This window comes from Nyctereutes procyonoides, unplaced genomic scaffold (assembly GCF_905146905.1).
Source record: "Nyctereutes procyonoides isolate TBG_1078 unplaced genomic scaffold, NYPRO_anot_genome, whole genome shotgun sequence".
Classification (NCBI taxonomy): domain Eukaryota; kingdom Metazoa; phylum Chordata; class Mammalia; order Carnivora; family Canidae; genus Nyctereutes; species Nyctereutes procyonoides.
In genome coordinates this window covers 30,434,556-30,449,668 of record NW_026575044.1, presented here as the reverse complement: position 1 = coordinate 30,449,668, position 15,113 = coordinate 30,434,556, and the positions used below count along the sequence as shown (strand labels likewise).

At 36.5% G+C, this 15,113-nt stretch overlaps 1 protein-coding gene across 2 annotated transcripts in view; it reads left to right on the top strand.

Annotated features, from left to right (window-relative positions):
* The window catches only part of RNF125 (ring finger protein 125), a 34,952-nt gene extending 19,839 nt beyond the window's left edge, over nt 1-15,113 (top strand). Inside the window, exons 4-6 of one of the 2 annotated variants that reach the window (XM_055324288.1) lie at nt 1,627-1,717; nt 10,127-10,234; nt 13,458-15,113. In XM_055324288.1, coding sequence (XP_055180263.1) covers nt 1,627-1,717; nt 10,127-10,234; nt 13,458-13,544 — 286 coding nt within the window. In that variant the 3' untranslated portion in view covers nt 13,545-15,113. The remainder of the gene's footprint in view (nt 1-1,626; nt 1,718-10,126; nt 10,235-13,457) is intronic. The other variant, XM_055324289.1, reaches the window with a different exon arrangement.

The following is a 15,113-nucleotide window of genomic DNA, read 5'->3' as shown; positions in this document are numbered from 1 at the left end:
CCTTTTTGGTGGGTAATCTTTTATGGGGCCAGAGGAGGGATGGAGGGGGTTAGTAGGCTCAATGACAAATATTGATCATTATTTGTTTTTCTTTTAAAGAAAAAGAAAAGATATAAATCTGGGCCATTACTACCCTGATGGTGAGAGTAATTACAAAGGTTGGAGTCTCTCTCTACCAACAAAATGAGGAAATGATTTATGTTTCCCTGTCTAGGCTGATAACTTGGAAGCCATTAAGTCTACTTACAAGTTCAGTTACCAATAGTGGTATTCAGTAAGAGTGTGATTTTTTTTTTCTTTTTCCTGAGGAAAATGTTACTCTTATTTTAAGAAAATATACTCAAAGCTTAGATCTTCTAACCCGAAAGTCTAAATGATTACCCCCCCTTCTTTTTGTTTTACTAGATATTGCTTTGCAAATGTATCCAGTATTGTAGGATTAGTCCTAAACCATGATGTTACAAATTTGAAATGAGCATTTTGGCTCAAAGCAGAGTATGAATTCGGTTAGATTGGCTGCAAGGACCAAAAGGAAGGAAGATAAGTGGATTAAGAAAATGCATGGATTTGATTTCAAGGTTTATAGGCTTTATGAAAATTTAAAAATACATGCAAGCTAACTTAAATCCTAATTTCTTCTGCTGGTTAGAATTAAATAATAAAGAATTAAAATAACAAAATGAGGAGGGTTGTTGATTAATCAATCTTACGGGATATATTAATATTTGCATTTAAGATAGAAATCTTTGCTTTATAAAAGAACTTACTACTACATAATTCAAATTATAAAAATTCTTATACAAGGTGCTTTTACAGAGTACAAGTGTTAGGGAACAGGAAGTTGTATCTATGATAGAAAGTGAGCAAAAAATTCCAAGCCTCCATATTGTCCCTGTGAGTTGAAGGCAGCAGTGTCCACTAGAACACATAGGTAATTTTATATTTTCTGGTAGCCACATTTAAAAAAGTAAAAAGAAACAGTGAAATTAATTTTTAGTGTATTTTATTTAACTGAAGTTGGCTTAAATATTATCATTTGAACATGTAATCAATATAAACATTATTGAGATATTTTACTTTTTTTTTAATATAAAGTCTTTGAAACTCAGTATGCATTTTGTACTTCCAGCATAACTCAATTTCAATAGCCAGGTTTAAAGTGCCAGTAGACATATATGACTAATAGTTCCTGTAGTGGACAGCATACATGTAAGGGACAAATATTCCTTATATACACCTGTAGTCACATATGCTGGTAGAGCTGGAGAACAAATAACACCCAGTTATGTTACCTGAATTAGGAACGGGAGGAAGAAAAAGAAACAAAAAGTTTCTGGGTGATGTGATCCCAGTTTTTCAGTTAATGGGCGCTCTGACTGCACTTTTCTCCCAAAGAGAAGAAAGGGCTTCATGTTCACTATAACTGTTTCTCTACTGTGCCCTTGTGAGGATACTTACTTTTTTTATGAGGAAAAAAATGTAGATATCTGACCATTATCAGGATGGAAAAATAATGTTAAATCAGGAAGAATAAGGGCTGGAAACTAGATCCACCTACATTCTATTTTTTATCTCTAGTTAAATGCCAACAATTTTAGTAATTTCTGTATTGTATGCAATTTCCAGGTGTGTATGTCCGTTTTGTCAGAGGGAATTGGATGAAGACAGTTTGCTGGATCACTGTATTACTCATCACAGATCAGAAAGGAGATCTGTGGTAAGGAATTTCGTTACTATATTTCTGCAATGTCTGAATTCAATATACATTAGAAATCCATTTAATAGGCTTCTATTTATAAATATAAAGGATAGTTTATGTCAAGGTTGTGCTGATCCTGTGACTTAATATGTGAAAGTGTTAATTTGAAAGTGGTAAGAATTACTAATGCACAGTCATTCTCTCATTTATGAAATTTGACATTATATCTCACAGATAATTATGGGCATAATCAACTAAGAAGATAAAAAATACACAGCTAAGATCCAACTTTAGTATACTGTGGTCATATCCTAAGTAAAAAACATTTTTTAATAATGCAGAGAGGGTCATCATGGAAAGTTATTCGTCTTATCCAGTCTTTTATTTCATAGTCTTAACTATTTATACATATGCTTACACATTAAATATATATATATTGCTCATCATTTCCTGGGTTCATTGTGATGCTTCCTTTTTTTTTCTTTTCAGCCTGGCATTTTTGTCCTACTTTTCTGTGTGGCTTTGATAATTTTCATTTTTATATAGTTGTGAGGGAAAGCAGGGTAGTACTGGGTACGTCCTCATTTACTTAGCCATTTTACTGTTTTTGTACACTTGTTAACCAATTTTAAGATTTTAATTCATACTGTACTTTTGAACTTTTCCCTCTATTGGATTTTTTCCTAAAAGGAAATTCCTTAGGTTTATCTTTCTGGGACCAAGAAAGTACAAACTTTTTAATAGCTCTTGAAATAGACTTCTAAATGCATTCCAAAAAGATTGAGTCAGTTTATATTCGTGTTAGCAATTTAGGGGTAAACCACTTTCACCTTAACCTGGTTAATATTGGGTACATTTAGTTTAAAATTAAAATAAAAGGCTTTGCTGAAATAAAATGATACCTTGAAGATTATTTTGAATTTTGTTTTAGTTTAATTTTATAAATATATATGTGTATATCTGTATATATGTATGTGCATGTGTATATCTACATACACAGGCATATAAGTGTATGTGTGTCATTTATAGAGATATGAGTTTTGCTTTGTGTTTTTTTTTTTTTTTAGTTTTAAGGGGCTTATTTTTCTGTGAAATCCTCTTGAAAAGTGATGAGATTGAACCATAGTTATATTAGAAAGATAGATAATTTACAAACAAGGATAGTTCTCACAACAATCCTAGAAGATAGGTGTGATTACCTCCATTTTACAAATGATAAGTTGAGGCTCAGGGGGGTTAACTATGTCCTGTAAGGTCACATAGCTAGCTGATAAGTAGCTGAGCCACAATCTGAACATGATAGTCTAGCTCCAGAATATAGTGAACCCCTGTGCTCTACTAGCAAGTTCACAAGAAAAGCCACACAGTAAAGTCAAAGATACTTGTTATTGATCCTAATAGTTTAGAGGTTTTAGCTCTTGGAATGGCTTGGTATGTGTTGGGAGAGCAGGGGAGATTATCCTGGGCTTTTACTGCTCAAGTTTCTCTGTGGAAGGAACCCGACTATGGAGCTGTTTTATGATAGGTCCCCGGGAGCTAGAGGATGTTAGAAGAAAGTGTTAGGATGGTATAATAATAGCAACCATATACTGATTTCTAAGTGCTTCTTTGTCTTCTAGCAACCCAAAGGTGGCATTATCCACGCAACCTGAGCCCTAACCACTAGAATCCAGGTGCTGCTCTGGCTGGAGGAACACCAGGTGCTTTGGACCATGGTCTTGGGCTCTATTACAGCAGCAGTCTGGGGCAGGTCTATCCATTGGTACTGTGTGCGTGCTCCAGCAGAAATCTAGCCCCTGTGCTGCTCAGTTTGGCCATCAGAGTGAAGGTGGCTCGTGGAAGCTAGGTCTTCCTTGATTCAGAGGTGATAGAAGTCGTTGAGGAAAGTTGGGCAGAAATAAACCAGGAATGGTGGAATCAGATTGCCCGTAGAATTTTATAGTTAAAAGCCTAGGCTTTGGAGGAGATAAACTTTGGTGCCAATCTCAGCAAATTCCACTAATGTCTTTGCCTCTGTTTCATCATTTGTAAAATGGAGGTGATAATGATGCCCTTTTCACAGGGTAGCAGTAAATGAGTCAGGTGATAATGGTGGGCTACTACCACTTGCGCAACTACATGAAACCAAGGCTAGTGGCGATTTCGAAGAAGCCATGTACTCTCACAGTTGGGGAACCCAAGCTGGAAGAGGTAGGGGAAGTGTTAGTAAATTTCAAAAGACCAGGATGCTATTGTGACCTTGAGGCAGGAGCACATTGTTCACAAAATCTGTGGTTCTGTAATGTACGAGGGCTGTCTAGAAGTGGTCACTAGAACAGAAGACGTTTAGGGTTCCTGTTAATGTTTTGTGCTTGAGTAGAAACTCAAGCTACATGTCACTCTGAAGGATCTAGAGCCCCTAGAATTCAGGATATACACTTTGGTTATGAAAACGCTGGAAGTAGATAATGTGGCATAACTGGGGTTTGCATTCACATGCCTGGGGATCCCTAATGGGGGGACATAGGTGAAAACACCCTGGGAGAAGTCCTAAGTCCAAGACTGGTTCTGGATTGGTGTGGAAGTCAGCAAGGAATTAGTGCTTTGATGGGCTGGGTTGTTGAGTTTGCTTACAGATAAGATCATTGACATCATCTGACTTAATCTGATGTAAGAAGTTTCATGGCAGTTAGAGATTTGAGCAAATGATTCTGCCTTTGAGATAAAATTAGATAATTCAGACATCAAACCAGGAGCAACTAATCTTTTCTCTCTGAGTTGCTCAACACTTGGGTAGTAGGTTAAGGACATCAAGGAATTTTGACGTACGTGCATTTTTAAGAACCAACAGCTCCCTTTTGTCACATAGTGATTATAATTCTACCACGTTTTGTTTTTTTTTTAAGATTTATTTATTTATTTGAAAAAAGAGGGGGGGAGAGAGAGAGAGAGAGAGAGAGAGAGAGTGTGTGTGTGTGTGTGTGTGTAAGCAGGAGGGAGAGGCAGACGGAGAGGCAGAGAAGCAGACGTCCTCCCTGAGCTCAGAGCCAACACCAGCTCTACCCCAGGATCTCAGGGTCATGACCTGAGCTGAAACCAGGCATCGGAGGCTTAACCAACTAAGCCACCTAGGCATGCCTGCCATGCTTTATTTTTTGAAAATTTGTATCTGTGGAATATCAAACTCAGAGGAGGCCGATTATGTAAGCAGCATGCGTCAGATTGAATTGTTAGTCCACTTTTGAGGAAAATTTGGTATTTTGTCCTGTGAAGGAAAGATGTTTCAGCAGGAGCCATACTTTCTGGCTCTTCTCTCTGCCCAGAGTGCCCTTTCTTTCAGTGGTTGGCTCATAAAAGTATCCTTTAGAACTCTGCTTGCATCTCACTTCCTCAGGGAAGCCCTCCCTGACATCCAAATTACTTTCGGCTCCTGCTTCTCTCCTCTTTCTTTCTTTCTTTCTCTTTCTTTCTTTCTTTCTTTCTTTCTTTCTTTCTATTTATTACAATTTGTAATTGTGTTTTTGTTTCACATCTGTCTTTCCCTGTAAGTTATCAGGTTCACGAAGTCATGGAACTTGACTTCTTTGTTGCCTGCCCACCTGTTGGCAGAGAGCCTTGTGCATAGGAGGATATAGTGATTATGAAAAATAAGATGTTAAAGGGAAAGCATAATTCCATTCACCCAATTTCAAAGGTGCCAGTAGTCTCTTATTTTCTGCCTTGCTCCTGAGATTTATTCCTTAAGGGAAGAGATAAGATTTTTATTGGTTTGGAATATAAACTATGGTGACTGAAGCCTGAGCCACATGCCCCAACAGTGGTTTATTTCTGTGGGTATTTAGAATATCTGTGACTCGACGGGGCGGTGGGAGTATGTGTGCATAAATGTTTTGGAAGAAAGAAAAATTTCTATTAAATTTGCTTATAGACTTGCTAAATTAGATGTGCAATCTGGTACCTTAATCTTGGTTACATATTTGCCTGCAATTATTTTCAGTGTACGTCTCTTTTCTCTTTTTTTGGATTCAGGAATTTTAAATTTCTTCCCCAAATGGCACTTTCCATCAGATGGTTGCTGTGGAAGTTAATCTAAACCACAGATAGAGCTGGGTGTCCCTTGTAATAGATACTCTGAAGGATTAAAGTCGGTGGTAGCTTCTGATATGGTGGCTGTTTTTCACCCGCAGAGTTCACCATCAGATAAAGTCAATACTGAGATGAGGCCAGCATCTTTTGAATGTATACGGTGCATTGATTGATTCCTAATATGAGTATCATGGCCTCGGAGCATTGAGTTGAGGCGCATAATAAAGGATAAGCTGATGTTAGCAAATTGACAACGTTTGGGAGAGTTTAGGTGAACACCTAGGTACTTGGTGATGATTAGTCAGTCTCTTACCACTTCTTTCTCCTTCCTGTGCTTACCCTCTCTTCCCTCAGATTAGATCCCTCAATTTAAGACACAAATCTTGAGAATAGAATAGATGTTCACCTGTTCTTTTTCATTGTCCTGGAAGAAATCTCTTGAGTTACACAACTAAATTTTATGTATGGCAGAAGACCAAAGTCGCTACTAGCTCCTATTAACATCAGACTAAAAACCAAAACTACTTTGCTTAAAGTTCCAGGTTTTTTGTATCTTTCTCCTTCACTAGATGTTGAAGGTCCTTAATGTTAGGCCAGCGCTTAGCATCTCTGTACCTCTGACTCTTGACACGGGGGCATACAGAAACCACAATAGGTGCTCAAATATCTATTGAGCAAAACTGGTTCCAACTTAGCCTTCCAAAATCATCTTCTACTGCTTGCCCCAACATGCCTTACTTTCACCTTTCCAAAGCTTTTCCCATTCCCTAAGCAGGCCTGTCCATTAAGGGTCTCTTGACTTTTCCCAAATTGATTTCTCTGCCTGTGATGCTCCTCACTCTGGCATCGCTGGCTCATTCTTCCAGACAAATTTCAGTACCAGCAGCTTGGCTAAAGCCTTTCCTGATTACCTGGGCAAAATTAATGATTCCTTTTTTAGGTCTCAAACTGTCTTTCTGAGTATAACACTTGAATATATAATAATGTCACATCTTGGGTATAGCACTTGCTGTGCAGTATTGAAAAGTATCTGCTCATGAGACAACAATAGCAACCATTTAGTATTTGTGCCAGGGACCAAGCTAATATAATGACTGAGCTTCCTAATGTTAAGTGACATCTTTTAAATATACAAACAGCTCTGCAAAGCAGAAATAATTCTCATTTTGCAGGATAAGATTAATTACTTCCAAGGTTAAGTCCATGAGAGGCAGAGATGAAGTTGGAAACTATTTTCCAGGTACTGGGAATGCTGGAGTGAACAGGATACATGGAGTTTCTTCCCTCACAAAACTCCAACTCTTCAAGAACAAGGATCAAATAGTAGGAAATATATGGTGTTTCTTAAATGCCTTGTATGTACCTGGCACATTGAGCACATTATCTCTAAACATCATACCTACTCTACAAGTTAGGTGGTGGTATTTGCACTTCACAGAAGAGGGATATTCATGTGCTGAAGGTCAGTCACACAGCTAATAAGAGCTGGTGCTGGGATTTGAGGGCTCTCTGACTTCACAGGCCACACAACACAACGGTATCTTTTTTTTTTTTTAAGACTGATTTTATTTATTTATTTATTTATTTATTTATTTATTTATTTATTTATTCATTCATTCATGAGAGACACAGAGAGAGAGAAGCAGAGACACAGGCAGAGGGAGAAGCAGGCTCCATGCAGGCTCCATAGGGAGCCTGATGTGGGACTTGATCCCAGATCTCCAGGATCATACCCCTGGGTGAAGGCGGTGCTAAACCACTGAGCCACCCGGGCTGCCCCACAACAGTATCTTTACTGGTTTCCATATTCCAGGCGCCTAGCTCATAGTAGAGGCACAATAAAGAGTACTGAGTGAGCAAATTTCCATAGTTTGTTTTCCTTCTTTCACATCACAAAAAAACTAATGTTGCTTTTTTGTTAAAATTTCTTGGTCTCAGCTGTGTTCTCATTACTACATAGGGGTCTCAGGGTAGATTAAGTGCTATCTTGGGATAGCCAGTCTTGCCAAATAACCAAAATAGCTACAGCATTAGAAAATCATGAATGACCATAAAGCAGTAATAACTTAAATGATGTCATTTTATTACAAAATATATTGATGGATTAGAGCAAAATTCAGAAGTAGCACTATGTATAGATATTGAACATACTGAAACTGAGAACCCCGTAAAACAATAAGAATTACATTAAGACCTCATTTAAATTTAAAGGAAGATGTTATCAATCAAACAGATAAATTTAAGCACTGTTATAATATGAAAAAAATGTCGAATGGTTTATCAGGAGGCCTCATCCCAGTTCTGATACTTATAATGGTGTAAATTTAAGGTAATTTTGTTTTTCTTTCTGAAATTGAGTTCATGAAAGAAATAGGATAATAATTAATTCATGAGGTTCTTGTGAGGATCAAATAAGAATACCACCTAATTTAATGCCTAATATGTACCTGGCACTCAGTACCATATTTTAAAAAATGAGAATGGTGAAGAAATAGAACTTAAAAAAAAACCCTAGGTTAAAATGTAATAAAGCAGTAATAAAATAGTATATGGTAAAGAAAGAAGGCGCATGGGTGGCTCAGTCCATTAAGCTTCTGACTTTGGTTCAGGTCTTGATCTCAGGGTCCTGGGATGGAACCCTACCTCCTGCTTCAGGATTATGTCTCTCCCTTTGCCCCTTCCCTGCTCACTTGCATGCATACTCTCTCTCTCTCTCTTTCTAAAATAAATAAATCTTAAAACAAAAGAGTCATTTATACTAGCTGTTAGGGATGTGCAAATTAAAACCATAATGAAATATCACTGCACGCCTATCAAAATGACTGAAATAAAAAAATAGAGAGACAATATCAAATGCTGGCTATAATTCAATTGCTGGTGGGAATGTAAAATGGTACAGCCACTCTGGAAGAGAGTTTGCAGTTTTTTACAGAGTTAACCATAAAACTCACCATATGACTTAGCAGTCACACTCCTGGAAACTTATTCTAGAGAGATGAAAACATGTTTATGCAAACATCTGTAGACCAATGTTCATTGCATCTTTATTTCTAACAGCCAAAAACAAAGCAACAAATGTCCCTCAGAAAGTAAATGGATAAACTGGCATATCCATACTGTGGAATCCTACTCAGCAATAAATAAAAAGGAACTTTTGATGCATGTAACCACCTGGATGAGGGACACCTGGGTGGCTCAGTGGTTGAGCGTCTGCCTTCTGCTCAGGGCGTGATCCCAGAGTCCTGGGATCAAGTCCCACATCAGGCTCCCCACAGGGAGTCTGCTTCTCCCTCTGCCTCTGTCTCTGCCTCTCTCTTTGTGTCTCTCATGAATAAATAAATAAAATCTTAAAAAAAAACCAACCTGGATGAATCTCAGGTCCATTATGCTCAGTGAAAAAGGCCAATCTCAAAAGATCAAATATTGTATAGTTCTATTTATATAACATTTTCAAAATGTTGAAATTTTAGATGTGGAGAACAGATCAGTGGATACCAGGGTTTAGGGAGAGAAGACAAAGAGGTAGCATAAAGGGGTTCTTTTATAGCAACACAGCAGTTCTGTACCTTGATTGTGTTTGTGGTTACATAAATCTATCATGTGGGGGGACCTGAGTGGCTCAGTAGGTTAAGCATCCAACTTGTGATTTCAGCTTAGGTCATGATCTCAGGGTTGTGAGATGGAGCTCTGCATCAGGCTCTTCCCTTAGCATGGAGTCTGCTTAAGAGTCTTTCTCTCCCTCTGCCCTCTGCTCATACACGCTCTCTTTCTAAAATAATAAATAAAATCTTTAAATCTATACACGTAATAAAATTTCACAGAACTAGGTACATATACCCCAAAAACTGAGTTCATGGAAAAGCTGGTGAAATCCAAGTAAGGTTTGTAGTCTAGTTAATTGCCAGTTTCCTGGTTTTGATAATGTACTGCAGTTTATAAGATATTACTATTGGGGAAGTTGGATGATAGAATTGTAGGACCTCTTGCATTATCTTTGTAATTTCTCATGAGTTTAGGAATACTTGAAAATGAAAAAGGGTATTTTTTAAAGCCATTAAGTATTTCAAGAGGGAGGCAACTAATTAGGTATATTATAATACACCTACTAACTGCACTAATAGATTGATAAATATGAAATAAATAGCTATACTGTTAAGTACAGGAAATGCATATGAAGAAAGAAATGCAATTTTATTTGGTTAGTATTATTAATATTTATGCAGTTTTAAAACATTATGCTGAAGAATGGCCAATAGATTCATAAAGTTAAAATTCACTTTGTTGAATGGTTAATTAATTTTTAAATTGTGAGACTGGTTATTTTAAATTCTTTCTTGAACTCTTGATTTTCTTTACTTCCAGTTCTGTCCACTTTGCCGTTTACTACCTAATGAGAATCCAGGCAGCTTTAGTGGCAGTTTAATAAGACATTTGCAAGTCAACCACACTTTGTTTTATGATGATTTCATAGTAAGTATATTTTTTTACTTTTACATTATGTTTCTGTGTGGTGTGTGTTAAGCTTATCTTTTTAAATCCAAGCAAATAAAATTATAGCAGAAAAAAATATGTACAAACCTGAGGTTAAGTATTAGCATTATGTAGAAATTACAAAATACAGTGTTCATAAACTATATCTGCCTTAGACAAAATTATTTCCTTTTTCATCTAGATAATTAGTCATTGTATAAGGTACTATATTTCACTTTCAAATTATTTTAATTTTTACTCTAGTCCCCTCTGTAGATATCGTCTTAATTTTTATGAAGTTGAAAATTTATGTAGCTGAGATGAGAATCACATCAGTAATGAAATGGCTCAGAATTTGTTTTGCATCTGGTTGCTATTACAGTACATTAAATTGCTAATAACAGATATGGCATCATCAGTGTAGTAAGACAGATAGGCCTCATTTTTTATTTAAATTCCATTAAACACAAAACTCATGTTGATGAACTTTTGTAAACTGAAAAAAATTTATTATGAAAAGTTATAAACATATACAAAAGCAGACAAAATAGTACCATGAATCCCCATATATCAGTAACTACCCATCAATAACTACCCACTAATGGCCAATGTAAAAAATTAAGAATTTTTTCTTTCCATTTTATTGAGAAATAATTGAAATGTAGCACTATGTAGGTTTAAGGTATACAGTCTAGTGACTTGACTTACATAGTGTGACATGATCACCACAATAATTTTAGTTAACATCCATCATCTCAAATAGATACCGAAAATTTTTTTTTCCTTGTGATGAGAACTTTTAGGATTTATTCTCGTATCACCTTTTTAAAAAAAATTGTATTTATTTATTCATGAGAGACACACACACACAGAGAGAGAGAGAGAGAGAGGCAGAGACACAGGCAGAGGGAGAAGCAGGCTCCATGCTGGGAGCCCAACATGGGACTCAATCCCAGGTCTCCAGGATCAGGCCCTGGGCTGAAGGCGGCGCTAAACCACTGAGCCACCCGGGCTGCCCCCCCTTTTATTAAAATTTTAATTACTTACTCATCAGCTTTAAAATTTTTTTATTTATTCATGAGAGACACAGAGAGAGAGGCAGAGACATAGGCAGAGGGAGAAGAAGCAGGCTCCCTGCAGGGGCCTCGATGTGGGACTCGATCCCAGGACCCCAGGATCATGACCTGAACCAAAGGCAGACGCTCAACCACTGAGCCACCCAGCTGCCCCCTCTTATCAGCTTTCAAATATACCGTACATTAGTGTTAACTATAGTCTTCATGTTGTATATTACATTCCCAGTATTTATTTGTAAGTGGAAGTGTGTATCTTCGGACCCTCCCTTCCTCCAAATCCCCCTTCCCCATCCTGAGAATTTTTTTTAGAAGAAAAGTTAGATGTAGTATGAATAGTTCTAACTTATGACTGTATTTCCCATGATCAGGAATGAGAATAACAAGCAAAAAGTTAATGTCGCCTTTGTTCTACTTTGCTCTGTGTTGCCATGTGAGGGTAATGTGTTATCTTCTGAGTCCCTCTCAGCAAAGGGGTGTTGCCTGTTACGGAAGGAAAATCCCTCAAACCCATGTTGTGAAATAGTGTATTTTATTATTACTACATGAAATGTTAAGGGCTAAATTTTACTTTGCATATAATTTTCACATGATTTTGATCACTGTCTTTTCATGCAATTTTAAGATAAAATGTAGTCATTGTTGAAGATCATCCCTTGAAAATGCGCTCCCTGCTTTCTGATCTGCCCACTGTGGTTATCCAGATGCAACATAAGGAGCTTGGGTTCTGACCTGGGTTTGAGTAACAGCTCTGTCTCTGTCACAATTCTGTGACCACGGGCAAGGGGCAAAGTATTTCACCACTGAGCCTGTCTGTTCATTTGTTAAGTGAGGAGAGTAAAAACACTTCTTTGAAAGCTCTTGTGAGGATTAAAGGTGATAGTGCATGTAAAGTGATTTGCCCAGTTTGGGCAAGGCTGTTTGGCCAGCTGGATATGGGGAAGAGGGTAAACGGAAGTGCTAGGACCACTTGAAGAATTGAACTGAAACAGAGGCTCCAGTGCTCAAATTATGTCTTTCCTGGCCCTCTGAAGCACCCGGGGCCTTTGACAGAGGCTAGTTCTGGTCTATATGTTCTCATTTCTTACAACACATAGGGCTTCCTCTTTACCTTAGCTCCATGAGATGTTCTAAAATCAAATTGATTTCGTGTCTCCTCTGGCTATTCATATTCAGCCCATCCTTCTCAAGATTCTCCAAAGTATGATCTAGGGCTGGTCAGGAGGAAGCTATTTTGATGAGAGCACTTTCAACCCACTCAAAACAGTATTTTTGGATGTGGAAGTGAGGTGGAAGCAGTATTATTTGTTTTGATTTTTTGGTTTCCCAAGCTACCAGCCACTATACTATGCACTTTAAGTGTATTATCTCATGTTATTCCTTACAGCAACTTTGGTGAAGTAAATATTGTGTTACTATCCTCGCTGAGCTGTGAAACATCTGAAGCTCAAAGATTAATAAATTGCCTAGGAAAAAGCCAGGATTCAGTCCAGATCTTGTGTTCCTCTAGACTATATGGCTTTTCTTTGGATGTTGTTGATTTGCCTTTATGCTCTTATGTTTTAGAATGGATTTCCAATAGATTTTTCTTTTTCTTTCTTTTTTTTTGATTTATTGCAGAAGAAGAGATTGATTGCAGAGAATAGGGCTCTTAATAGTTTTTGTTTAATTTACAGCATGTGCTGACCTAATGTTTTGAAAGCCATTTTGACCATAGGGAGGCAAGGAAAAAAGAGCTTTGCACTCAACATATTTTTCAGAAATAGAGATTTAGTATTACTACTGGGATTGGTGAATTCTAGGAGAATGTCTTAATTTTACTCCATATTACATGTTTATTTGGAACATGGCACCCTGACCATGATTTATAATGTTGACTAAAAATTACTAATTTAAATTCCAAATCAAGACTGTGATAATAATAATAACAATAACTAGTTAATTACTAGGTAGTAAAATGAAGTAGAAAATGCACTAGCCCCAAAAAAAAGTCCTGGGGTTTATGACAGTTTTTGTGGAAACTTGGACAGGTCACTAAATTCAGGGCTCTATTTTCCTGCAAAATGAGGCATTGCCTTGACTCTTATCCTCCAGGTGCTGAAAACTATCATCTCTGATTGTATGTTTCTAATTATTTTTCTTTGTTGTAGGATTTTAATATAATTGAGGAAGCTCTTATCCGAAGGGTCTTAGACCGGTCACTTCTGGAATATGTGAATCACTCAAACACCACATAATTTTATTAAAAGGAAAGGGAAGGAGACCGTACAGTTGCACCATGTGTTCAGATGCTGCTTGAACAATTGGAGGGAAATCGTCAATGTTCAGTGGGCAAAAATGTACAACACAGTTATATGTTTGTTCATGTTTATAATTATATTGCATTTTAAGATTGCTTTCATTTTGATGGCTTAAATCTGTTTTACATTCTTGAGTTTTTTAGACACTTAACAACAAAAAATAGCCTCTATCAGCCATTAATATGTGGAAGAGAACATAAGGCAGGATATGTGGGTGAAGGATCTTTTTTTGCAAATTGGATGATACTGTGTGTAATGCTATATATTAGTAACTACTGTCATGATTGGGCAAGATAACTAATCTTTGTTCTATATAAAAAGATGCGGGGTGAAACCAAGTACAGATATTCTGTTCTAGTGCTTATCTAATCTCTAATAAAATAATATGAGTAGCCTTGTATTGGAGTAGGAGAGGAAAATTTTGCAGGTCAACAAAGTCCACTTAACCAAATTATAAAACATAATACTGTAACAAAATAAATTTTGTGTTAGGAATGTATACTTAATTCTTTGACTTTTTGTAACTATGCACAATAAGAATTTAATATTATATTTTTCAAATATTTGTAGCTTATCATTTAGAAATATTTCTATAATATAGGCAATTTCTTAAGAACCTTCGGCTGATATTTATAGTAGAAGTGTTCACATCTATAATTTTTAGTGGAAAACCCTAAGGGCTTTGATTTTTTTTTTTTACTTTTATTCTTTAGAAAAAACATAAAATATAAATACTTTAAACCAAACAAAATGTAGCTTTTTACATCATTCTAAGGAAACACTGTTTTAGAATTCTGCCAGCCATTCTGTCTTCTGTGTGTCCAGTTGCAGTTATCAACCATCTTCTCAAACTCCACAGAAGTAACCACTACAGTGATAGCCATTGTAATCACTTCCTTGGATTTCTTTATTATTACCCAAGTGTGTATCTCTACACACTATATTTCAATCTTATCCATTTAAAATTGTTTTATTGGCTATATCTTTTACATCTTTTTAATCCATAAGTTCTCCTTTTCTTTTCCTTGGAGTTTCCTGAAGAACTTGATCTTATGACCTATAGAGTTTCCCACAATCTGTATTTTGCTGATTGCATACTCATGGTGCAACTCAGCATGTTCCTCTTTCCTCTGGATATTGACACATGGATCCAGATGTTTGAATACACTCAGGTTCAATCCTATTTGGCAAACTATAGTTGATGGTGTGTTCTTTCATCAGAGGGTACACTGTGTCTGGTTCTCTCTTTCTGTGATGTCAGCTGAAATTGATACTTATTGTCTGGATCCATTGATTTATTGTGAGTTGGAGGATATTCTATCATTTCTCTTTCATTTATTAGCTGGAACATTTTTATAAAGAAATGTTTCCTCACATCTATTATTTGGTTAACCAGTGGTTAAGTTTGTATAGGAAAAAAAAAAGTTTGTATAGGAAAGGGAAAGTAATTATTTGTATTTTCCCTTCATTTACTGATTTTCAAGATAATAAACTTGATTCCTGTTA